This window comes from Ochotona curzoniae, unplaced genomic scaffold (assembly GCF_017591425.1).
Source record: "Ochotona curzoniae isolate NIBS_2020 unplaced genomic scaffold, NIBS_Ocur_1.0 contig_66, whole genome shotgun sequence".
NCBI classification, from domain to species: domain Eukaryota; kingdom Metazoa; phylum Chordata; class Mammalia; order Lagomorpha; family Ochotonidae; genus Ochotona; species Ochotona curzoniae.
The window spans coordinates 11,837,389-11,860,469 of record NW_024466512.1 but is presented as its reverse complement, the minus strand read 5'-3'; the positions used below and the strand labels follow the sequence as shown (position 1 = coordinate 11,860,469).

Genomic DNA, 23,081 nt, shown 5'->3' with positions numbered 1-23,081 from the left:
TGGCAGAGGGTAAGGGGAATTTGCTCCTCTTTTAAAACGAGAAATTCTTCCCCTTTACCTTGGAAATACTCAGTCCTTGCTAGGGTGAAGACACACTGGAAAGAGAGCCATCCTTCCAGGAAAGGATAGCACTTCCATTTATGAGATACTAAGAGCCACTCATGCTCACAGCTTTCCCTCTGTCGTGAAAAGTGATGACAGAGGTGGAGCTACCCTCTTCCTAAAGATGCAAAAGTCACAACTGAGCTACGTAAATAAGACATTAATCAGGTCAATTGATTCTGAAATTTGTAAAGGTATATTGTTGCTGAATCTGTAACTTCCTTTATAACTTAGGAAATGTTCTTGCCCTTTATGCCCCTTAAAAAGCTAGGGATGGGGGGAGGATGGAGAGACAGGTGCTTAGTCCAGCAGTTAAAACATTTGTTGAGATGCCCATGTTGCACACCAGAGCAGCTAAGTCTAATTCCTGGCTCCAGCTCCTAACTCCCACTTTTGGCTAATGTAGACCCTGGGAGACAATGGCAGTGGTGCCAATAACTGGGTTCCTATAATCTATACACAAGACTTGGATTCAGTTCTTGGTGTTAAGCCAAGTCCTGGCCATTATGGGCAGCTGGAGAGCAATCTAGTAGATGGTAGATCTCTGTGTGTCTGTTGGTCTGTCTCTTTTATAAATAAGTAGCAGGTTTTTTTTTAAATGAAGTTTATGGAGTTTTTAAAGTTAACAAAAAGATGAAGAATGTAGACAAGTCCAGGAGCACAGTAGGAGCAGGGCATTTAATATCAATGTGGGAAGCATTCAGTATCCACCCTGAATCTCACAGTGTTTACTGCCCAGGAAAGTAAGGGCCTGAAAGATGACTCTACAAGGTCTTCCTACATGGCAGGGAGAAACTTTCTGTTCTCAGACTTCCTGGAGGATGCAGCACAAGTGGGATCCCGTCACACAGGCAGTGTGTGTGCCTGAGAGGGACATGTCTGTTGGGGGGGAGGGGGCACTTCAGGAGGAGTGGGGTTGAAGAGGGGAGCAGATAGCAGCCGCACCAATCCTGCACCTCTGAACATGTTTCCCAAGCCCGCAGGTGAAGCTGAAAAATCCATGAGCATTCTCTGAAGTTGCACAGATGATGTCGGTTTCATTTGCCTGGGATTTATTTAGGTGCACAGAGTAATTCTAGAAGTATTCACACCGGGATGGGTGGGGAGGAGATTCAAGGAAGCGGAGCTTGAGTCTGCTCTTTCTTTGATAAATACAGGGAAGCAAGATAAGTGAATTTCTCACAAGGGCAGGAAAGATGGAACAGAAACATTCTCCTTTCCTCCTCTCCTTACTCACCAAATATGTAAAGTGGGGGCAGGAGGGGCAGGGATTTAAATACCAGAAACACAGGTTTGGGCACCAGACAAACAAAAACTAAAAATTTACTCAGCTCTTCCACATTCTAGCTGAGTGATTCCTGGTATGTTTCTTAACTCCCATGAGCCTCCTTTCATCACCTCTGGGAGGGAAGAATACCATTGACCTTGCAGGGCCAAAGGATTAGAGACAGGGTATGCTAAGCCCTCAACACAGAGCCTGCCATGTAGCGCGTGTTCAACCACTGACAGGTTTAATGATAGCATTAAAAATTAATACAGGACTGGCTTAGATGGGGTTTATTAAGGGTGTGGGGAGGAGATATTTTAAGGACTTTGGGAGAACTCTGCATGACAAGCAGGAAGCCTTGAACTTTACCTTGTCATTTATTTAGTTTTTTGAGTTGGGCAATGCTATGATGATTCAGTGTTCTAAGAGGATTACTTTGGTGCCAGCCCATAGGTCACATTTGAGGCACAGGACACCACTGTTCTCAAAAGCTGCCAAACAAGATTGTAGTGGCTTTCAGATGTGGCAGGAAGGGGCTACTTCTGAATCCCAGAGACACTGGACATAGTAGTTTATGCCCGGAAGGGTGTGGTGTCAACTTCCTTGATGATGACCAATGTCTGAAGAACCTCCCATTACTTCAGAAGAAAGCAGGTTCTTTTCTACTATTAGCTTCTTCATAGCACAGAGCATGTTTATACAGACTGGCTAAGAAACCTCAGATTCCTGCCTAACAGGTGGGACCTGGACCACTCACTTCTAATCATGCCCCAGTCCTTTGTTCCCAATACTCGCTCAAGATACATGAAACTGAACTCACTTTTTCTCTCCTACCCAATCCCTGCTCTCCTTTCTGTTCCTCCTCTCTTTCCCAATACCTTCCCAAGTCTTATCCATGTTCATAGCACCTGTGTGGAATAGGTTGTATTGCATCTCCCTCACCCCACAAAGTTTTATGTTGATGACCTGCCAGAGATTGTGACCTCACTGGGAGATGGGGATCTTTAGAAAGGTAATCAAGCTACCTTGAGCACAAGCTACCACCCAATGAGGTCATTAGGGTGAGACCTAATCTACTTCCTGGGCATCATTATATGATTGGGGGGAGAAGGGGGACTGTAGAAGCAGCTGTGTGCATGTGGAAGTCAAGAGAACACAAGGTCAGAGACAGGGTGATTAGCTTCTAGAAGCCCTCGGTAGGAGCTAACTCTATCAATACCCTGATCTCAGATTACTGACTTCTAGAGCTGAGCGGCAAGAAGTTTCTGCTGCTTATGCCATAAGTTTGCAGTATTTCCTTAGAAAAGTTGTAGCAAACCAATGCACTAAGCCACTTGGACTCAGAGCGTGAAGATCATTTGATCGCATCCAACCTGCACTGAGACCATTAGTCACAATGTTACTGGTTCTCTCAGGTCTGTCTTTCTCTTTTCGTCCCAGTTTATCATACATGCAAATATCCTCAATCTTTACAGGTCCAATGTAAGAGACATCTCCCCAGACAGCGCTTCCTTGTCAACATACCTGCAAGCTAAGGCTCTTGCCTTTGACTTGCCAGAGCACTGTATCTACTCCTTGACTTCTTTTTGATTTAATTTTGCTCTTAATGTATATTTTGAGAGCTGGAGAGAGTTTCTTCATCTTTGGGTTCACTCCTCAAATATTTGCAACAACAGGTGTTAAGCTGGCAGAAATTTGGAGCAGGGAATTCAATTCAGGGTTGCCATGGGGTGGCAAAAACTGATGCCTCCCAGGGTCTACATTGTCAGAAACTCGGGGTCTAGAACTCGGGCTAGGATTTGAGCCCAGACAGTCTGATGCAGCACATGTCTTAGCCACTAGGCTAAATGCTTGCCCCCTGTCTTTGCTGCTCTTCAGCATATACTGTTAGCTATTTGTGAGCCTATCTGACTTCTGCAGTAGATGGTAATGACACCAACAGCAGCTACTGTGTTTGTCCAAGTCTGTGCAACCCATTGAGCACCAAGGATCTTCTGAAATGCAGAAAGAACATGCTGGACATGGTGACTGCATAGGCAGTCTCCCAGTTAGAAAGGAAAATCTAGAAGAGACATAAAGGGGAAACTGAGTTAGGACCTTTCTAGGGATAAGTCTGCCTTAATGATCACAATTTTCTCATTTTCAGCAACTGAAATGAGCTGGGGACAAGACACACGAAGGAGGAGGACGATCCACACACATGCTTATCACGGGAGGCTGTCAGAAGGAGCAGTGGGACTTTGCTGGCTTCCAGTAAGACTTCTCCTTACCTCTCACCTTTTGTGCTTGAAGAATCCACATCAGTAAACCCTAAAGAGAATGTTAGCCAAGGACTTTTAGAGGTCCCACTGTCCTCTAAAGCAGGGGTTCTTAACTGGAGCAAGTTCTCCCAGCCCCAGCCATGGGTATATGGCAAAATCTCGAGACATTTCTCACTGTCTTGAGTGGTCAGTACCCCTGCAACCTGGCAAGGGAGAGGCCAGAGATGCTGCTCAACACCCTTCAGTGTGTGTGTGGGGTGGGGGGGAGACTTACAAATGGCTATCTGTCAAAGTATCAATTGCACAGAAGTTAACAGACTTCCTCTAGAGAAATGAGTCGCTATGTGTGTGTGCGCTCACTTGTGTCCCTGCACACCTGACACCAATGATAACGACAAGTGTCCCTACACACCTGATGCCAGTGGACAGGGAACTTCCTTCCTCCAAGGGATGGAATGAATTCTGCTGGGTTGATTCTATTCCCAAGGCAAGCTGGTCTAGCCAGTGTGGTAGAAAACTTGTGGGAAACAAAACGATCAAACTATGACATGCCCAAAGTAAAACTTCATTTGCCTGTTAGTCTATCTGTCTCCCTGCTAAATCTTTCTGTTTCCAATTCATAAGCATTTCCCATATAAATTAGAGGAGTATTTATATGAATTAATCTCTAGTGTTTACCTTTTGTTGCTTTCTCAAAAAAAAAAAAAAAAAACCCAGAGGCCAGTGATATGATGCAGTGGGTTAAGTCCCTGCTAGTGTAAGTGGTACCCCATGTTGGCTGCTCTGCTTTCAGTATAGCTCCCTGCTACTGTGCCTGGGAAAGCAGCAGCAGATGGCCCAGTCACCCACATGGGAGATCTTCCAAGCCCAGAGGCTCTTGACTTAAGGCCAAACTAGCGGTCTTTCAAGGAGCAAATCAGCAGATGGAAGGTTTCTCTTTCTCTCTGGCTGTGTTTCTCTTTTTCTCCCTACTTTTCAAACAAACAAAATACTTTTTAAACCTGTAAAGGATTGTCTATTAAGAAACAATAAGTCCCTTTTGTATTCCTAAACCATTCCCTGGAACACACCTCAGCTCCACAACAATAACTTATAAGGAATTCAAGTGGAGGAGCCTGTATTCAAGCAGACAGATATTGATGGCTAAACCCACAAAAACCCCTCTTCATTACAGGACATAGCAAGGGTAAGGTGCCCTTGAAGGCATCCGAGAAACAGCCATCAAGATTCCGGGATCAATAAGTGTCTAGGACTGGAAGTAAGTGCATGCCTGGCCAGGAGAGGAAGAGATAACACAGGTCAGAGGATGTCGGCAGATGTCATCCCACACCAGGGTGGGTAAGACAGGCTGGCCGGCTTTCTTTTCAGTCCCTTGTCCTACCTGCAACCAGAGATCTAACCACTGATTTCTCAAACACCACCACATATAGGAATGCTAAATGGTGAGTGCCACGGGGGAGTTAGCAAGGAAACCTCAAAAGCTCCAGGAAATAGACATTAGATCCTAAGTTTGTTTTGGTGCCAAAACCCTTTTTTATTCGCACATAGGAGAGGTCTTCAAAAAGTTCTTTAAAAAATATACTTTAATCTCTAGTTCATAGATTTATGTCAATATTAGTGACAAAAAAAATGCTTTAGTGTCCACTGTGGAAAAAAAAAACAAACTAGGCATGGATGTTAGAGCTGTTTTTGCACCAACATAACTTAGCTTTGGATTCTGTTTCTCCATGAACATTCTGACGGCCCCAGTAGGTGACTTCTCCCTCAAAAGTCCTTTCCTGGTTCCAGGGGTGGGCACCCTCTCTGTTCTAGGAGAAATGAAGGAGCCGGTCCTTTCTGACAGCAAGAAGAGGCAGAAAGAACTGAGGAAGCTTCAGAATCAGAAAGACACAGGTTCCTATCTTAGCTGGACAACGGGCCAAGCACTATGACCACCAAAGAAGTTGCAATCGAGCAGGCACAAGACTGCGAAGTATCCCTCCTCTGAGAGGTTTCTAGGCTAGGGAGAGAAGCAAGCAGCTGATGTCCACATGCTGTGACATCTGATGATGAGTGCTTGGTCCACTTATCTGCTATGTGACCTTGCATAACTTATTATTTCTGGGCCCTAAGTTTTCTTATCCTTGGGAACTATGACCATATTTTTTTGCATTTTAAAGGCCACGAAGATGTTCCCTTTTTTCCCAGGAAGTTGTAACATAGCTGCCAAAACATATAAGATAAAACAACCTTCCTCTGCCACTGGCAATCAGAAAGCTGGGAGGCAGCAGGGCAGACTGACTCAGACCTCAAAATAACAAGGGAATAGCCTTTAATCAGCAAATAAGGGTTAAGATAATGCTAGAATGTGACCTCTCTGTGGCTGTTCAGAGTGTTCCAGTTACAAGGTGACCACTGATGCATAGCAAAGGTGAATTCAGGCAACCGAAGCTTTGGAAGTGCCAGCGACTTTAGGGAAGGCGTTGCTACCTGGGGCTCTCTGATGGATACAGAATACACACCACATACAGCAAGTCTGGGGCTTCCATGGGTCCCATGGGGTAGCAACCAAGAAATGGCTTTTGTAATCTCTTTCCCACGGCTCGCCAATTGGAGAAACAAACCAGATTAGTGACAGAGACGGAGGCCATCTTATTCTAGCTGGGGAGGGATGCAAAGGAGGAGTCACAACCGAAGCTACACTGGCTCTGAGCATCTCCGCTCTCACTGCCCAAAGAGAGGAGACATTATCAGAAGAACATTCCTCACACCAAATCATTTCAGTCAATTACCACAAGCTCAACACAAGACCAAAGCCACGGCGCGTGATCAGGAAAGGTACACAGGAAGAGAATGAATGCAGCAGAACCACGCCATGCGCAGCCTCAATGTTGTTAGGCTGCTATGACCCTGTTCCTCCATCCAGCCATCAGGATCTCAAAACACAACCCGAGTGTCCAGAGACAAGGGTCATCTTGGGTTCAGCATTTTCATCTCAGATTTATTTCCCTATGATCCTTTTACAAGAAAGTAGATACAGACAAGTCATTAAAATAGTTTAGATACCCCAAAGGAGAAATATTTGAGTTTGGGGGAGAAAAAACCATGCCCTGTGTGAGAAAACGTGACCAAAACCCCAAGATCACCAGAGAGGCAAAATGAAAGGATGGTGATTTGCATTATAAAATCATATGGTGAAGGTCCTTAAGACATACCAAGAGAGAAATCTAAGTCTCAGAGAGAAATGAGCACAGAATGGTCCCACTTTGATACTTTTATCCATTATGTCATATGTGTGACAGCTGATACATCTAATTGCAGTTGAGAAAGGTGTGGGAAGATATGCATGAACCATGAACGATGTTAACCTCTAGAAAACAGAAGGGGACTGAGGTCAACAGAGCAGGAGCCAGCAAGATGTACCTGAATTTCCCAGCCACATCTAGAGCACAAATAATGTACACCTGTGTGGGGGTTGCTCCCCTGCCAAAGCTTCCTTGAAGGTGTTTGGATGCATAGTGAGGATAAGACTGCAATGACAGGGTACAAAGGCAGAACACCTGGAACCTTTACAACCACCCGGCTTGTCCAGCACCAGCTAGACATGGGCATGTCCCAAGGCAGCTCCAACCCGGTAGGAAGGACCTTTCCACTGAAAATCCTAATCAATTTTCCAGGACAGGAAAGTAAGGGAAGAGGCTGGGGCGGGCAGGGAAGGCAGGTTTTACAACTGAAAATTCAAAATGCATTAACAGTCAAAGCAGACGTCCCCACCCCACCCTATCCCACTCCCGCCTCCTGAGCTCAGCTGTGCGAAATCTCCAGAAATAGGACGAGCCCGGGACGCCGCCGTCTCTAAATTAAAGGTTTATAATCAAGAAGTCTGGGTGCAGCGGAGACCAGCCTGACTTAGTAATCCTTAGATCTCGCGCGGAGAACATGTCTGCCTGATTCGCGATTGATCACCGCCCACAAGGTGGCTGAGCTCTGCCCTGGCTGTGCCATCCCGGCTTTTGCAGCCCCTAGCCGGATCAATATTTATAATTACCTTGCTCTTTCACCATGGTAACCCGGTCCTTCACTGTGGGGGACTGTCGGACGTCCGCAGGAACACGCCCTGGAGTAGAAAGCGCAAAGCACTAGGCACTAGGGGCTGTGCTGCAGCAGGGGCTACGAGCCCGAGCGCCCCGCTTTCGCCTGTCCAGTGCTTCTGCGGCTGATTCTAAAATCCCGCCCCCGCCCGGGCGGGCGCTCCCACCCGCACCGCCCAACAATCAGCCCTGAGCTCCGGCCTGGCGAGTGCCTGCCGCGCCCTATGCTGCTAGGGGACTCTTGCAGTCCTGGCTGAAGCCACTGGCTACAGCTGCTCTCCAACAAATGCAAAATTCCAACGTGCTAATCTCCGGTCTCCAACACCACCTTGCATTCCTCATGCCCAGGCCCGGGGTGACTGGGCAAGGAAAGGCTCAAAGGCTAAAATCTCTGGACCCTTCCCAGGAGCTGATAAATGATTACCAAAGAGGGGGCCCAGGCCCAGCCAGAGCTGGTTTCAGGAGTCAATTGTTAGCTTAGGAGTTTCCTGTGGTAGTTGCTTTCAATCGTTCACAGCTTCTTTTAGGCAACTCAAATAAATAAAATTAGCTTTGGTAAAATGGGCAAACAATGCTAGTGGTAATGTCAAATTTATTTTCTTGTAAGCAAGGAGCAACGACATTTGCTATGCCCTGCTGTCCCCTCCCTATACTACACCTAAAGGGAGATATGGAAGAGAAAGGGACCAGGACAATAAAACAGAACCTGGGAAGATGACTTTTCAGGATTCAATTCAGAGAAAAGTCTGACTTCTCCAGTTAAGTAGGAATCAGTCTTCTTCCTTCTCCCTGCCCATAAGATTTTCTAGACAAGTCCCTTGGACAAGGGTGAGAAGGAGGAACCTTGTCACAGTTGGGGGAAACAGGCTGGCCCAGACCCCTCAACCTCGGGACCACTGTAGACCTGATTGTGCAGTGGCATCTTCTAAAGAGACCTTTGACTTCTGATGTCTCCCGGGAGCAGCAGACTTCCTGGTTCACGGGCCACACCCACCCCATACCAGCACCTGTCACCCACATCCAGTCGGTGTACACATCCACCAGGTAGGAGATGTGGTGAGTAAGACACAAAAAAAGGCAGACTTCGCACGGCTCATGGAAAGCAGCAGATGGCCACGCTCATTCAGACTCAGGAAGCAATGCCAGCATTAGATGGTATTTACTGCAAATGTTGTTACGTGTTGGGTCTAAAGGAGCCAGGGGGATGAAGGGAATGGAGCCGGTCAGCCTGCCTCCTCTTTGACTCATAGGGTGCTGGAGTTGGGGAGGACTGGGGAGAAGGGAGAAAGTGCCCAATTTTTCCTATTCCTCTGGGCAGGTCCTTCTTGCTGGTTTTCTGATGTGTAACAGTAGCAGAGCTCAAGCAGCTGTGACATTCCTGCATCTGTGACTCACGGCTCTACTATTAATAGTGTGGGTGTCTCAGTCTGTAAGTAAGAGCTAAGCCCCCTCCAACCCCTGGGCCATCTTTCCTATGACATGCTTCATCCACACTACTCGCCACCCCCACGGGAGCCCTGTTGGGTCATATTTTCCCTAAGTCAGCGGCCAGCTGGACTCTGAACACTGAAAGTCTTTACACGGCTTCTCCAACCTCCATTCATAAATATGAGGCAACCAGGGGTGCACGGGACCTGAATTCCTGAAGGAGGGTGTCACTCAAATACACTGAGGAGGCAAGCCCTTGACAGCCCCCAATGTTCAAGGCTAGAACCGCCCTCATCTCCTTCTCCCACATCTAGTCACTCCCAGAACCTGTGAGGAGATGCGGAGAAGCAAAATCAACCCTAGGGGACAGGGGCAGTGTGTGCTAAGAGCCTAGCAGGTGAATTTCTTTTACTATACTTTTGCTGCATAAATACATCAGCATCTCCAGTTTCCATGTTATTCAGCCACAAGCTAAGGGAACAGTGCTCTCTTGCTGGCTCACTCTTCATGCCCTCTCTCTCCCCTTTGCAATAGGACAGTAAGCACCACTGGTCTCTAGTCTGAACCCAATCACATAGGAGCCTTCTGGTTCCATAAATGCTGTTTGTTCAGGACAGACTTTAATTCCGAGTTCTGTTTGCTGGCCAAAGGGTCTCACTACAGCTCTGATGCTACCTGAATGTCTGGGATTGCACAGAACCACCACGTAGCACTCAGGAAACTCTGGACACTGAGCCAGCAGAGGAGCAGCTGGTGCCTGTTCATTTTCGGAGTCAAATTTTCTAAAGGAAAGTACTACAGAGTGCTTTGGAGAGGTTTCCTCTCCTCCTCCTCCTCTCGTGTTTTCCATGGAAAGAAATTTCCTGCTCCACAGTCAAACCGAATGAGTCACCAGCATTTCGTTGCTAAATAACAGTCCTATGGCCAAAGTCCCTCCCAATAATCAGACACTCGGACTTGAGGATGAAGGCCTCCGCTCTGCACTTTTAAGATAACCAGAGGGTATTACAAAAGTTATTTTTGGAATGTGGGAGACTAAAATCAAGTTGTTTTTGTCTTCTTGCTTTGGGGCAGTTAAGAGCTTGGAAAACAAAAGCAAAGAGTAGGTATTTTTCTACTTTACAGTCAAAGCTATAAGAAATGCAACAAAATAAACTAAGGCGTGGGGGAAGGGGGGGATGAAATTTTCTGCTCATGACAAAGAAGAGCATTTTATTCTCATTTCTAAAGATGATTTCCAAAGAATTTACCCCAGCCTCATTCCAGTTGGATGAGAAAGGCCTCCCCAATTCAGACATCAATCATAATTTTATTGGTTGTTTTCTTCTCTCCCATAAACTGACTCACTGCTGCCTTTTCATTCACTCACAAGTGGCTGAAGGACAGAAATCATTTTGTTGGGGAGCAAAACTTGTTAGTAGATAGCCACACTTGGCAAAAAACTCAACTGCATGTCATTTCAGCAGAAATGTCAACCGAAAAGGAAATTACGATTGGAAGAGAAGCAACCTGGGAGAGTCCAACTTCCTCATTGCAGAGCTAGTTACAGGTCACTCACAGCAAGTGTACCTGGGAATTTTAGAACCCCCTCCCGCCCCCAATGTCCAGGTTTTCAACCCTCAGTACTTCCGGAATTATGGGCAAAGAAACATGCAAAATCTTTCCTGGCAGAATTCAGCTGAAAGAAACCTTGAGAAAGTTCCTTATTTACTTTCTGCTTAATGTTTACATCTATTGAGTTTGCTTCAGACATTTATAGAAGACCTTCTGTGTGCCACGTGCTGGCTAGAGACACCACTGCTCTGGTGGTGCTTGCACCTAGTGGGGGGGGGGGGCGTAGTATGCCAACATCTAGATCTTTCCATGAAATTTGGAAGGTGCTCAAGACAGAGGAGACACAGGGTGTAGGATAGGGTTGAATCCTGGAGTCAGGAGACCTTGACAAATGTGGAAGGGAAAAAGTGCTGGCCAAAGGGAGCTAAGAGGAAAAGGACATTCCAAAAGGAAGTAGTGAGGTGGCAAAGTGGCCAGGAGTTCACCGGGCAGCAGGGAGAGAGAGGTTCAAAGTTTGACTGGGGTAGGAGAGAGGGGACAATCACAAAGCTGACACTTGTCCTTTCTCTCTTTAAATACATTCATCATTTTATATTATTTATTTACCCACTTATCTTTATTTATTTGAGAAACAGAGAGAAAAGGAACAAGAGAGAAAGTTCTCCCATCTATTGGCTATATTCCCCCAAAGCCCACAATGTTTGCTCCAGGCTGAAGCCAGAAGTTGGGAATTCAATCCAGATCTCCCACATGGATGGCAGGAATCCAATGACTAGAGTTATCATTATGGTCTCACAGCGTCTGCTTTAGTAGGAAGCTGGAATCAGGACTATGGACTGAGTGCTAAATCCAGGTAGTACTCCAATATGAAGTATCCTAACCAGCATTTTTAAGCACTAAGGCTAAGTGGTCATCCACAGAAAGATTCCAGCACCACTTTCAGGAGGTGGGAATTCAGAACTGATACGGTTATAGTCTCCAGTCTGAGCTACCTACTTCTCAAATTAAGTTCAAAAGACTTTGGCTACATTTCGAAGTCCACCATGATCTGCTTCCAATCACATTACCACCTCTCTCTAAATTGAATCATGCTGGCATCTGCATGTCCAGTGTTTAGCAGATTGCTGGACATGTAATCATGTAATAGATGCTCAGTAAGTGTCTGTATTTGTCATTTTATTTAAATATTTTCCTGATAAATAGAATAAAAACACACTGTACACACAGTAATTTAAACAACACAAATCCTTTGATTAGTTTATTCTTCTTTAGTGATGGCTTCATGCTCACAATTAGGTAGTGAGCTCTTGAAAGCAAGGAGGGACCCATGCTTTCCAGACCTCCGAGAGCATGGTTCACAGACCTCCTGGGATGGAAAGACCTGGGGCAGGGGCAGGCATTTGGGGCAGTAGTTAAGACACCACCTGGGATGCCCATATCCCATATCAGAATGCCTAGGTTGGAGACTTGCCTCTGCTCCTGATTGCAGCTTCCTGCTAATACTCACCCTCGACGGCAGTATAATGGTGACTCAAGTAGCTGGATTCCTGACTCATGTGGGAGACCTGGATAAAGTCCCCAGACCTGACTTCAGCCTGGCCCAACCCTAGTTATTGCAGGCATTTAGGGACTAAGCCACTACCTTGGGGTGTGTGTGTGTGTGTGTGTGTGTGTGTGTGTGTGTGTGTGTGTGTGTGTGTGTGTATGTGGCTTTCAAATAAAATAAAGAAAAAATTTAAAACATATTAAGGTTAAACTACTGCCGTGACACTGGTTTCCCATAATGGAGCCCTGGTCAAAGCCTTTGGTCCAGTTCCTTGCTAATGAGCAGAGAAGGGCAGTGAGGGATGGCTGAAGTGCTTAGGTCCTGGCCACACATGGGACATCCGGATGGAGTTCCTGACTCTTAACTTGGGACTACCCCCTGACACTCTATTGCAGGCATTGGGGGTGGGAGCAGATTTGGAGAGCCTACCAGTGAGTAAAAGGCCTTTGTCTCAGTCTCTCTCTCTCTCTCTCTGTCTCCTCTCCGTAATGCTCTTTCAAGTCAATTAGTCAATAAATCCTTAAAACATACAAAGGACACTTTGAATACAGACAGCTGCTCCCCTCTACCCCTAGATCTAATGACAGACTCCCAGGGAGTAAAGCTTGAGCTGCAGGTAGCTCTTTCAGGACTGCTGGCTCAGCAGCCAAGCTTGTAAGATTAAAGGATGGACTTACAACTTACAAATAACTCTACCTTGCCATCACACCTAAAAAATGACCCCGATACTATCAGTTGGCCAAACCAGCAATCATTCTTTTAATGAACACCTGGTAGAAAGGGCAGTTTCCTATAGTCAAAAACAAATTCCTTAGTAGCAGAACCCCCTTGATGCGGCTGACTTCCACATCCTCTGTGGGCCATCCCTAGACAAGAGCCAGCAAAGTTTCTGCCCTGAGTTTTTGCTGCAGAATGATTTCAGATTTGTATTCAAAACATCTCTGTGGTCCTTCTGAGGAGCTAATTCTGAGACCAGGCCTAAGCAGTAAGTTGTAGTTCAGGAAAATGACAAAAACTAATGTATATCTGACATCACAATAAACAGGCCACTAAGGTCATGAGTGACAATAAATATAAAATCATTTTTCCACAAGTACAATGGAAACTACTACTGGCATTCCAAGGAATTTTTAAGAGTAAAGATGATTTCATGAATTTTTATCCTAGTATCAAGAACATGAGAAGTTCACAAGTACATAAATAACTGAATTAATTGGGAAAAGCTCAATTTTAAAAAGTTTGCCATCAGCTAGCTTTTTTTTTTTCTTTGTATCTTCAGCATAGAAATCCATTTTGGGGGGAAATAAATTCAGTCACTTTAGCAGGCAAAATTGTGATGCCTTCCCTGGCAATACTTTCTTCTGTCTGGTGCTCTGAACTTGGCGATATTGCCAGGAAGGATTTACATGTATATTTTTGCAGAGCAGTGTGGGCTGTCTGCGAAAAGAGGTCACATGTTATTGTTTTTGCATTCACACAGTGACAGGCACAAAGTAAGAACGCAACATTTGATGGATACTTAGGCAGGACTAAGCATCACTAGCTTACCTTAGAGGTGATCATAATTCTAAATATGCATTTTTAGAATAGACCTTTTTAAGAATGTAACTCAAATCAACTAAAAGCCAGTTCAGTCTCTTAGATAAAGATGAAGCTTTCAAGTATTTGCCAAGATGCAAGCCAGTAATTACCTTGCAGACAAAGCCAGTTGAAAAAGAATTTAAACAGGGTGGTTATTTTACAAAGTTCCCAAATTATCAACCCTTATTATAATTTTCATGACCATTTACAGTGTATCTGATGTCAGCCACCTGTCTAGTCTCTGCACAATGATCATCTCACATAGTCTTCATAACACCTGGAGGAAATAAAGATTATTGCACCTTACAGGTAAAGAAAAAGCCAGGTAAGGAAAGAGCTAGTCCAAAGTTGGACACTCCTTGTAGGTTTCCAAATCTTCCTTCTATGGAAGCTATTAAAGAACTCTCCTTCCCATCTTGATTCCCTCCTCCCCACCCCAACCACACACCTGTTTTTGAGGCAGGACACACTGAATGCACATGGACTGGCATTTCCAAAAGAATTGGCACATGAAAACGGGTTTATGTTTTGCCTTGTCCATGTAAAATGACCTTTTCTCATACAATCTTATCCTCCATTAACTCTTGAACATCAGCTGATAGGAACTGTTAGGTGAATCGCATCATGACCTCATCCCGTTGGATTCCTCCTTGACTGGACAGGCAAACATGATGCACCTAGACCCCCCACACTGTATCTTTCAAGATGTAATTTTATCACCCACCTTGTCCTAGCGTTCTCAGAGAATGGCATGTCCATGGTTTATATAGAGACAGTTAAAATAGTTGGCGGCTGGAGGGGTGGGGGTTTACAGAATTTTGGGAAGGTTTTCAAAGCTCAAGTCCCCCATCCCCACCCTCAGTTGACTTTACACTCTTCCTAATGACACTCTTATGTACTCCCAGAGAATAACCTTCCTCCTAGTCTCCTGGGATATTTCTGTCATCATCTGAGGGACAAGCCAGATAAAACATGCCATGAACACAATCTTTGTTGCATTAGCTGCCACAGGGTCACATCTCAGCAGGTCTCCCCAACTCTTATTCAAAGAAAGGAGGGACTGTACCACCAACAGTTAGGTTTGTGGAAATCTATAGCTTGCATGAATAAGTAGTCACTAGAATGAAAACCAAAGTCCTAAAGCAGGCTTGCCCAAGGTTACAGAATTATTTAAAAATGGGTGAAAACCTTCATTTCTCTCTCTCCTACCTACTAATAATTCTATTATACCACAGCAGCCAACTAGGCAAGCTGATCCCACACAGCCTGAAAGTCCAGCTTCTTCCACATGTTGAGTGGCTCTGGGCACACAACCTTTTCTGGGCTCCAGTGAACTCATCTGTGAATGGGCATGACTGGACCCATTGGTGAGGTACTTAAGATGACAGGGCTGGCTTCCCAGACCTTCAGCTTATGTGACTGCCTAGGGTCCTGTGCTGAAAAGAACTCCCCACTTTGGTTAATGTGCTGCTCTTGTCATATTAAAATGTGTAGTAATCTAGCCTTTGGACTTGTACTCTGTAAGTCAAGTCTAAAGAGAGAAAGGAGCATGCATATGTGCAGACCAGAGAAGCATGTTGTCTGCTATTCCATATACCCCAACTCTCAAAAGGCGGTAGCCACATCCCAGCAGCACAAAATTCCAGTGGATCTACGATGCATAGCAATTCAGAAGCACTCAAAATGAGGCAAGGTAGGGCCTGGCACGGCAGCCTAGAGACTAAAGGCTTCACCTTGCATGTGCCGGGATTCTATATGGTCACTGGTTCGTGACCTGGTTGCTCCACTTCCCATCCTGTTCCTTGCTTGTGGTCTGGGAAAGCAGTTGAGAACAGCCCAAAGCCTTGGGATCCTGCATCCATGTGGGAGACCCAGAAAAAGCTACTAGTTCCTGGATTCTGGCTTCAGATCAGCTCAGTTCTGGCCGTTGTGGCCACTTGGGGAGGGAACTAGTGGTTGGAAGACCTTTCTCTCCGTTTCTCGTTCTCTCTGTAGATCTGCCTTCCAATAACAATAAATAAATTTCTAAAAAAAGGAAGACAAGGCAAATGCATTACATTAACAATGCATTAAATCAACCAGCATACTCAGAGGTCATTTTCCATTCAAACCAGAATTCTTGCTCTGAATGCATAAAGAATGTCACCGTTCCCTAAGCCACCATTGCTAATTTTCTGTGTCTAGCAAACACTGACAGTGGATCATAACATGGGCAGAAATATAAAGATAAGACAAGCATTCCCTCCCCCCCAGTCTTTCATGATTCATCACTAAACTGAAGACACAGCAATGGCATCTCAACACAAATCCAGATGTGAAATTAAACAAAATAGAATAAAAAAACCACTTGAGTTCATTTTGTGCAGCATTTCCACTCTGGGAAAGAATGCAACACATGTGTCTATGATCTATGAGATGCAAATTATATCATTTCAGTGATTTTATACATATGATGTAAATGCTCTTATATTCACATTTAAAGCTGATATTGCATGATAAAGAGATGAAAAGTAAAATTCAAATTAATAATTCAGAATGTGCTAGTTTCACATTAGGACCCTATTAATGAGCACTAATAAGTCCCTAAGTTAAAGAAGAAAGCTTTCTATTTTAGTACTTCAGTTGGCACATTTTCCCATGTGGTTTTTTTTTTTAATCAAGGAATGCCGTTCCTTACAATTTATGATTTGCACTGTATCCTATAGATTATGTGCCTAAATGAGAATGAGAATAAGACATATTCTTGGAGCTGGTGCTGTGGCATAATGAGTAAAATAGCCCCCTGTGGTGCCAGCATTTTATATGGGTACTAGTTCCAGTCCCAGCTGCTCCATTTTTGATCCAGCATCCTGCAAATGTACCTGGGAAAGGAGCAGAAGGTGGCCCCAGTGCTTGGGTTCCTGCATCCATCTGGAGATCCAGATGGAGCTCATGGCTCCAGCTGTTGCAGCCATTTTGGAGTGAACCAATAGGTAGAAGACCTCTCTTTCCCTCTCTGTCTCTAGCTCTGCCATTCAAATAAATAAATAGATCTTTCAAAATAGATGCACTTTGTAAAATAAAAGGGTAAATGTGGATAAGGAACGTAGCAAAGAATAATGACAAGTGTTACTGTTTGGGTTGTCATTGTTCATCAACTGAGATTAGCCTGAAAACTGTAAAATTCAGTTTTTGAGATCATTTCAGGTTATTAGGAAACTTTTGATCATACCAAAGCTGGGGATCTAATCTTTGGCACCTTCAACAATTTAGTCCCTTCCAGATACCTTCTTAAATGGCCTTAGTTTCCAAAGTGAGAGAAAGCAGTGTGATTCCAGTCACCAGGGCAAGGGCAGACCCGGTGTTAGGAACCTTCTCAGGAAGACAGTGGCATTATCTGTAGCATGCTCATTCATCCAATAACTATTTACTGAGTGCCTAATAAGCATTGGAAATTACTCGAGGTGCTGCAATATTGCAATGAACAAGACAGAAAACAACCTTGCCATGTAAGAGTTTACATTTTATTTGGGGTGTGTATGTGTGTGTAAGAGACAGACACACAGAGAGGTAATAAAACAGGCATGTAACTTCACACACATGAACATACACAGATACATGGGATGTCAAAAATATACATTATTTATTCATTATTTATTGGTTCTATTTTTTTAAAGGAAAATCAAGAGTGGAAGATAGAGAGTAGGAAGAAGGACCTATGATTTTAAGTAATTAACAGAGAAAGGTCTCTTTTTGAAACTGCCATTTGAGCATATACCTGTAAGAGGCCTGCAAATAAGTCATACAAATATTTTAGAAAAGATCATTGGAGTCAGAAAGGACCCCAAATGGAAATATCCCAAAGTAGGGGTTTACCAGATGTGTGCAATGCAGTGGGAAGACAGAGAGAGCAAGAGACGTCAAAGAGGTGGAAGCAGGCAGGGCCCCAGAAATCACTGCAAGGAGCTTGGCTTCTCCCCCGAGCCAGATGGAAAACCATGGGAGGCTCCAAACAGAGACTGTCACAAAGCCTGCCTATCTTCTTCAGGGGACCCCCTCCAGCTACTTCTGAGACCAGGAGTGCAGAAGTGTAGGCAGAGATGCAAAAAGATGCAGCAGATGAAGAAGGCTGGGTCCATGTGCAGACCAGCAAAGAAAAAGAGCTCAAGAACACAACAGAATGGGAGGAAGGGAAACAGTCATGAAGTTATGAAAAACAGAATTAACAAAGAAATGACCCATTGGGAACAGAACAGACACAAGAAACAGTTTGAGATGATTTCAGTGATTGCAGAAAAAAGGAGTCCAAAATAATGAGTGCAAACCAATAGATGGGTAAGATAAAAAACGGCTTGAAGTTTATGTCCTGGGAGAATAACATTGAAGCACTAACTGCATTCCAATATTGAGTCCACATGAAGATCCGTGAGGTGGAGACAGACCTATATCTGTAGAGTAAGAGTCTAGGGGAAAGATTTCAGCAAGATGTGATACATAATGCAAGCGCAAAGTTCTAGAATAAGCCTTTGAACTTCAAACGATATCATTCTCCCTATATGTAGGCAGGGGAAGAAAAAGCTGACCACCTCCCAAAAGAATAAGTCAGGCCAACCTCAAACTTCTTACAGAAATAGCAGTGCTTGGAAGACCCTGCAGCAATCCCTGGAGGCTTGAGGGAAAGAAATGGTACATCCTGAGAATCTGTACCTTGCATCCCAAATGCTGTCCACACTGAGACTCAATGAGCAAAGCACCACAAACCAAACGTTCTTAGGCAGCACTACACCATGAACCCTTCTTGGGAAAGCCAATTGACAACATCACCCAGTCCATGGAGAGATGAGCCAAAATAAACCCAAGAATCAAATGTTGTAGTAAAGGTTCTAGCAATGAATAGTGATCTCGATTAAATGCAACTCTGGTACCACAATTACTGGACGATGGTTAGAGAAAAGAATTGGAATGTTCTGAGCAACAAATCAATATAAACACAACATTATACTGAACAAAAACCAGAGCAGGAAGGAGAGAAGCACACTACTGCCCTTGCGTTCACAGCAGGGAGGTAAGGACTTGAGCCAGACTGAGCAGATTCTTCATCCAGGCAAACCATGAAAGGCACTACAAGTCACATCACCCAATCACTTCACTGACTTCAAAATTTCACAAAATCTCAACATTTTTTATGCCCTAGTTCCCATTTCTGAAATTTGATAAGGCAATACTATCAGTTAGATCTTTGGGGTTTTCTAATAAAAAGGAGAAAATATACATTTGCCTTCTTATTAAGTTTATTTAGATTTTCCATGTGAGAACCAAAAAGATTGTTTCCAATTTATTTATATCTGATAGGAGCTTATTTTATCTTTCCATTGTGTGTCCTGAATATTCATGAAAATGCCATGGAATTCCCTTGGATAAGTCGATTGCTCATGTATAAATTATATATTTTGGGCCTCCTTCAATTTCCGCTGTTGCATATTTCTTTTGAGTAGCCCCTAGGCCATGGATGAATGGGTTTTTAGCAGACCCATATGTCAGCTGGTCAAGGATTTGTAATCTGCATTTTGTATGGAGAGATGGGTAGGGCCAATTACATTCCCATTGCTGAGAATCTAAAGTAAGAGAGACATGGGAAAGCCCCACTGTATTAAAAGATAAAGCACAGGCATCTCAGAGCCATGTTCCACCATGCTAAGGGGTAGAGTGTTGGAGCAGGCCAGATGGAACTTCTGGTCCCATAGCAGCCTGGAATACTGTACATCCTGAGATTTCTCTTTTCAATCTTTCTAGGGTTCCCATGAGACCATTCTGAGTTCTTACACCCCTTGCCTTACCTCATTTGATGGGGCTGTTGAGTGGAATGAATAGGTTTTTCTTTCTCATAACCAGAAGATCCTTCACTAGAACTCAGGGAAAATTTGCATCAAAATAATAACTCCTTGTAATGGGTAGTGTGCCATGGAATCTGTCAGTGCCCTACAACAAACATGGTTACTAGAAGCTTCCAAACATCCTAGGTTAAAGTACCTGACAGCAGCTCTCAACCAGCGATGAAGGGGAAGTGGCAGAGAAGACTACAGTGTCCCGGACCCTCTGCTGGAGCATCCCATACATATATTCTGCAAAGTCTCCCTGAGTTCCCAGTGCATAAAGAAATATTATTTACACTGGTGACTGGGAAATGCACCTCATTTTACTCTTGCTGTCCAAAAAGTGTTGTCTGGGATCACCTTCTAACTATGTCACTTTCCTTCCAATCCTGCAGGAAAGAGTTCAATAAATGAGCATCTAAGCTCTCTACACTTTTATGCTAACAATGAAGCTTTTGTCCCGATTCACTGATCCCTTCCCACTAGGCATCCAGTTGTGATGACAGAGACAAGTTCTAAGGCAACAACATCCTGTAGAAACCAAATGTGTTCATCAAGAGAATCAATGATCAACTGGATCATTTTATTGTAAAAAACAGTGTAATTTCTATGCATACAGATCATACCACATACAAAGGAAGAAGTGTTAAAGTACTTCTTCCCACATGGGCACCAGTTCAAGTTCCAGCTGTTTTCTACTTCTGATCCAGATCTGGGCTAGTCACCTGAGAAGAAAGTAGAGGATGACATAGTTTTTGGGCTTCTGTGCACATGTCGGAGACCCAGAAGAAGCTCCTAGCTCCTGGCTTTGGCCTGGCCCAGTCCCAACCAGTACAGCTTTTTGGGGAGTGAATCAGCATATGGAAGATCTCTGTCACTCTGCCTTTCAAAAAATTAAAATAAATATATTTTTAAAAAGTTTAAAATACAAACAAACATGCTTGCATTAGCTCTTGGGTGCCACTGAAAAAGAACTGCTTCATAAACAAATATGCCCCTGAAAGCTTTTTTTGCCAGTGGTGAGATTTTTAGGAGGGAAGGATTTGTGACCTGTAGCATTTATCAAGCTTTGTACAAATAAGTCAAATGATATTCTACTGTATTTGCATATATTGATGGGCTCTTCCTTTTTTAAAATTTTGGTTTGTATATTTATTCTAAATGAAAGAGTATAAATGTCTTTTCTTTTTTCTTTGAAAATTTATTTCATTTATCTGAAAGGAAGAGTAAGAGAGAGGAGGAGAAAAAGAGAAATTTACCTGCTTCTTTAGTGCCCAATTAGCTGCAAAAGCCAGGGCTGGACCAGGCAAAAGCCAGGAGCATGGAACTCCATCCTGGGCTTCCTATATTGGTGGTTGGCACAAAAGTACTTATGCCAACTTTTGCTGCTTCTGTGGGTGCATTAGCAGGGAGCTGGATCAGAAGTAGAGCAGCTAGGACCTGACACAGTGGCCTAGTGGCTAAAGTCCTCACCTTGAAAACTCCGGGATCCCATATGGGCACCAGTTCTAATCCTGGCTGCCCCACTTCCCATCTAGCTCCCTGCTTGTGGCAGGAGAAAGCAGTTGATGATGGCCCAAAGCCTTGGGACCCTGCACCCGTGTGGGAGACCCAGAAGAAGCTTCTGGTTCCTGGCTTCGGATCAGCTCAGCTCTGGCCATTGTGGTCACTTGGGGTATGAATCATTGGACAGATCTTCTTCTCTGTCTCACCTCTTCTCTCTATATATCTGACTTTGCAATAAAAATAAATAAATCTTTAAAAAAAAAAAAGGAAGTAGAGCAACCAGGACTTCAGCAAGTGCTCATATGGGATGTTGATATAGTAGGTACCAGCTGAACCTTTATGCCACAAACCCTATCCCTCAGGCTCTCTTCATTTAAACAAGTACACATTGCTGAAATTCAACATGGGACTATGGTTGTACTATGTGCCAGCTACCAGGTTGGCAAGGATTTTGAAAGAGGTAATGAAGGTAGTGTTCCTTCCTTCCTTCCTCCCCCTCACCACCCTGCATATGCATTGGATTTTCCAGGGCTGGGTGTGGGGGATGGAGGGGGTGGCGGTTGGAGATGAGAGGCAGGACAGAAAAGGGAAATATTTAAACTGAAGGTCTTTTCAGTTTTGGATTTGAATTACATCATATTTTTTTCTTTTCCTGAATAAAATGTATTAAGAATTCTGATCATTTACCAATATGCTTCATTGCTTATTACATTTTGTATAAGAGAAGCACAAATGAGTCACAAAAGTGGCATTAAACCACAGCACCCACATCAAGAGCCATGTGAACAAAAACTTGGAAGAGAGCAAAGAGAAATAACTGTTGGCTTGTCAGTTATGTTAACAGGTATTTCCTGAGCATCCACAACGCACAAAGCGTCTCATCCAAGGGGTTGACAGTGGTATTCAGACCCAAACTAAATTTTCAAGGAGCTTACAGTGTAGGACAGCAAATGTACAGTGCCTAAGTAACTTTCAAAGACTGTAGAAAGATATTTGAATCAGATAGACTGAGAAAATGGTTGGAAAATTCAAAGGAAAGATTACTTGCTACTCAGCAGAATAATAATGTAGAATGTGGTCTTCTATTTTTATTAGAAAGTGGGTTGGGCTTAACACCTTTTTACTACTTGCTGCTATGTACAGAAAATGAACTGGCCCACTCCTGGTATTCAGGTGGACACTAACCTACAATGTATTGGAAGTACACCTGTGCCCCTTTTAAACAGACCAATCGAATCAAATTCAGTTAAAGTACACCAATCACAGACCATTATTTCCATCAAGGATAATATCAGATCAACTGATGAACTCAAGGCTTAGGCTCGTATTTGTTAAGTAGCCACTATCCCTATGGCACTGTTGGCTACCAAGTAATGATAGCATTTGACTGGACCCTTTAAGAACAAATGTGGCCGAGGAAGATAACAGAGGAACACACCCAGCTACACTAGAATCACATGATAGTTTTCCAAGGAAAAGACTGATATGAAACAGAACTAGGACTTGTCCCACAAGGACAGCAAATATTAAGCACAATTCTTGTGATGCTAAAAATGGCCTTCCAAAGTGAACTGGGTTGTGGGAGAATAGAAGAAGGATGGGTGCTGGCAGTGGCCCCAGTGGCTTGGCATTTCTTCCCTAGGCCCACATTTATCTCACAGGGTCTCATTCTGAGTAATGAAAATTCTCTCTTTGCACTTAGATTGCTTGCAAATCTGTGTGAGTTGGGCCCTGTGGGTCAGAATGTCCCTGATGAGTTCTGATGAATTTCAATTGCTATGACTAGCTATACAACTCAGATGAGAAACAGCTTTTAGACACTGGACAAAGCAGAACGTGGGGGCTACACCAAGGCAGATACAATATAAAGAAATTAGCTAAACAATGTCTCAGAATAGACTCCACTTTTCATGC

At 44.0% G+C, this 23,081-nt stretch overlaps 1 protein-coding gene across 5 annotated transcripts in view; it reads right to left on the bottom strand.

Annotated features, from left to right (window-relative positions):
• ABLIM1 (actin binding LIM protein 1) overlaps positions 1–23,081 on the bottom strand; it is a 187,725-nt gene that overhangs the window by 155,310 nt on the left and 9,334 nt on the right. For 2 of the 5 annotated variants that reach the window (XM_040992056.1, XM_040992057.1), the window contains exon 1: positions 7,658–7,692. The exons of the other annotated variants lie outside the window; for them this stretch is intronic. In XM_040992056.1, the coding sequence (XP_040847990.1) occupies positions 7,658–7,673 (16 nt within the window). In that variant the 5' untranslated portion in view covers positions 7,674–7,692. Of the gene's footprint in view, positions 1–7,657; positions 7,693–23,081 lie in introns of those variants that run through there. 5 annotated transcript variants of the gene reach the window in all.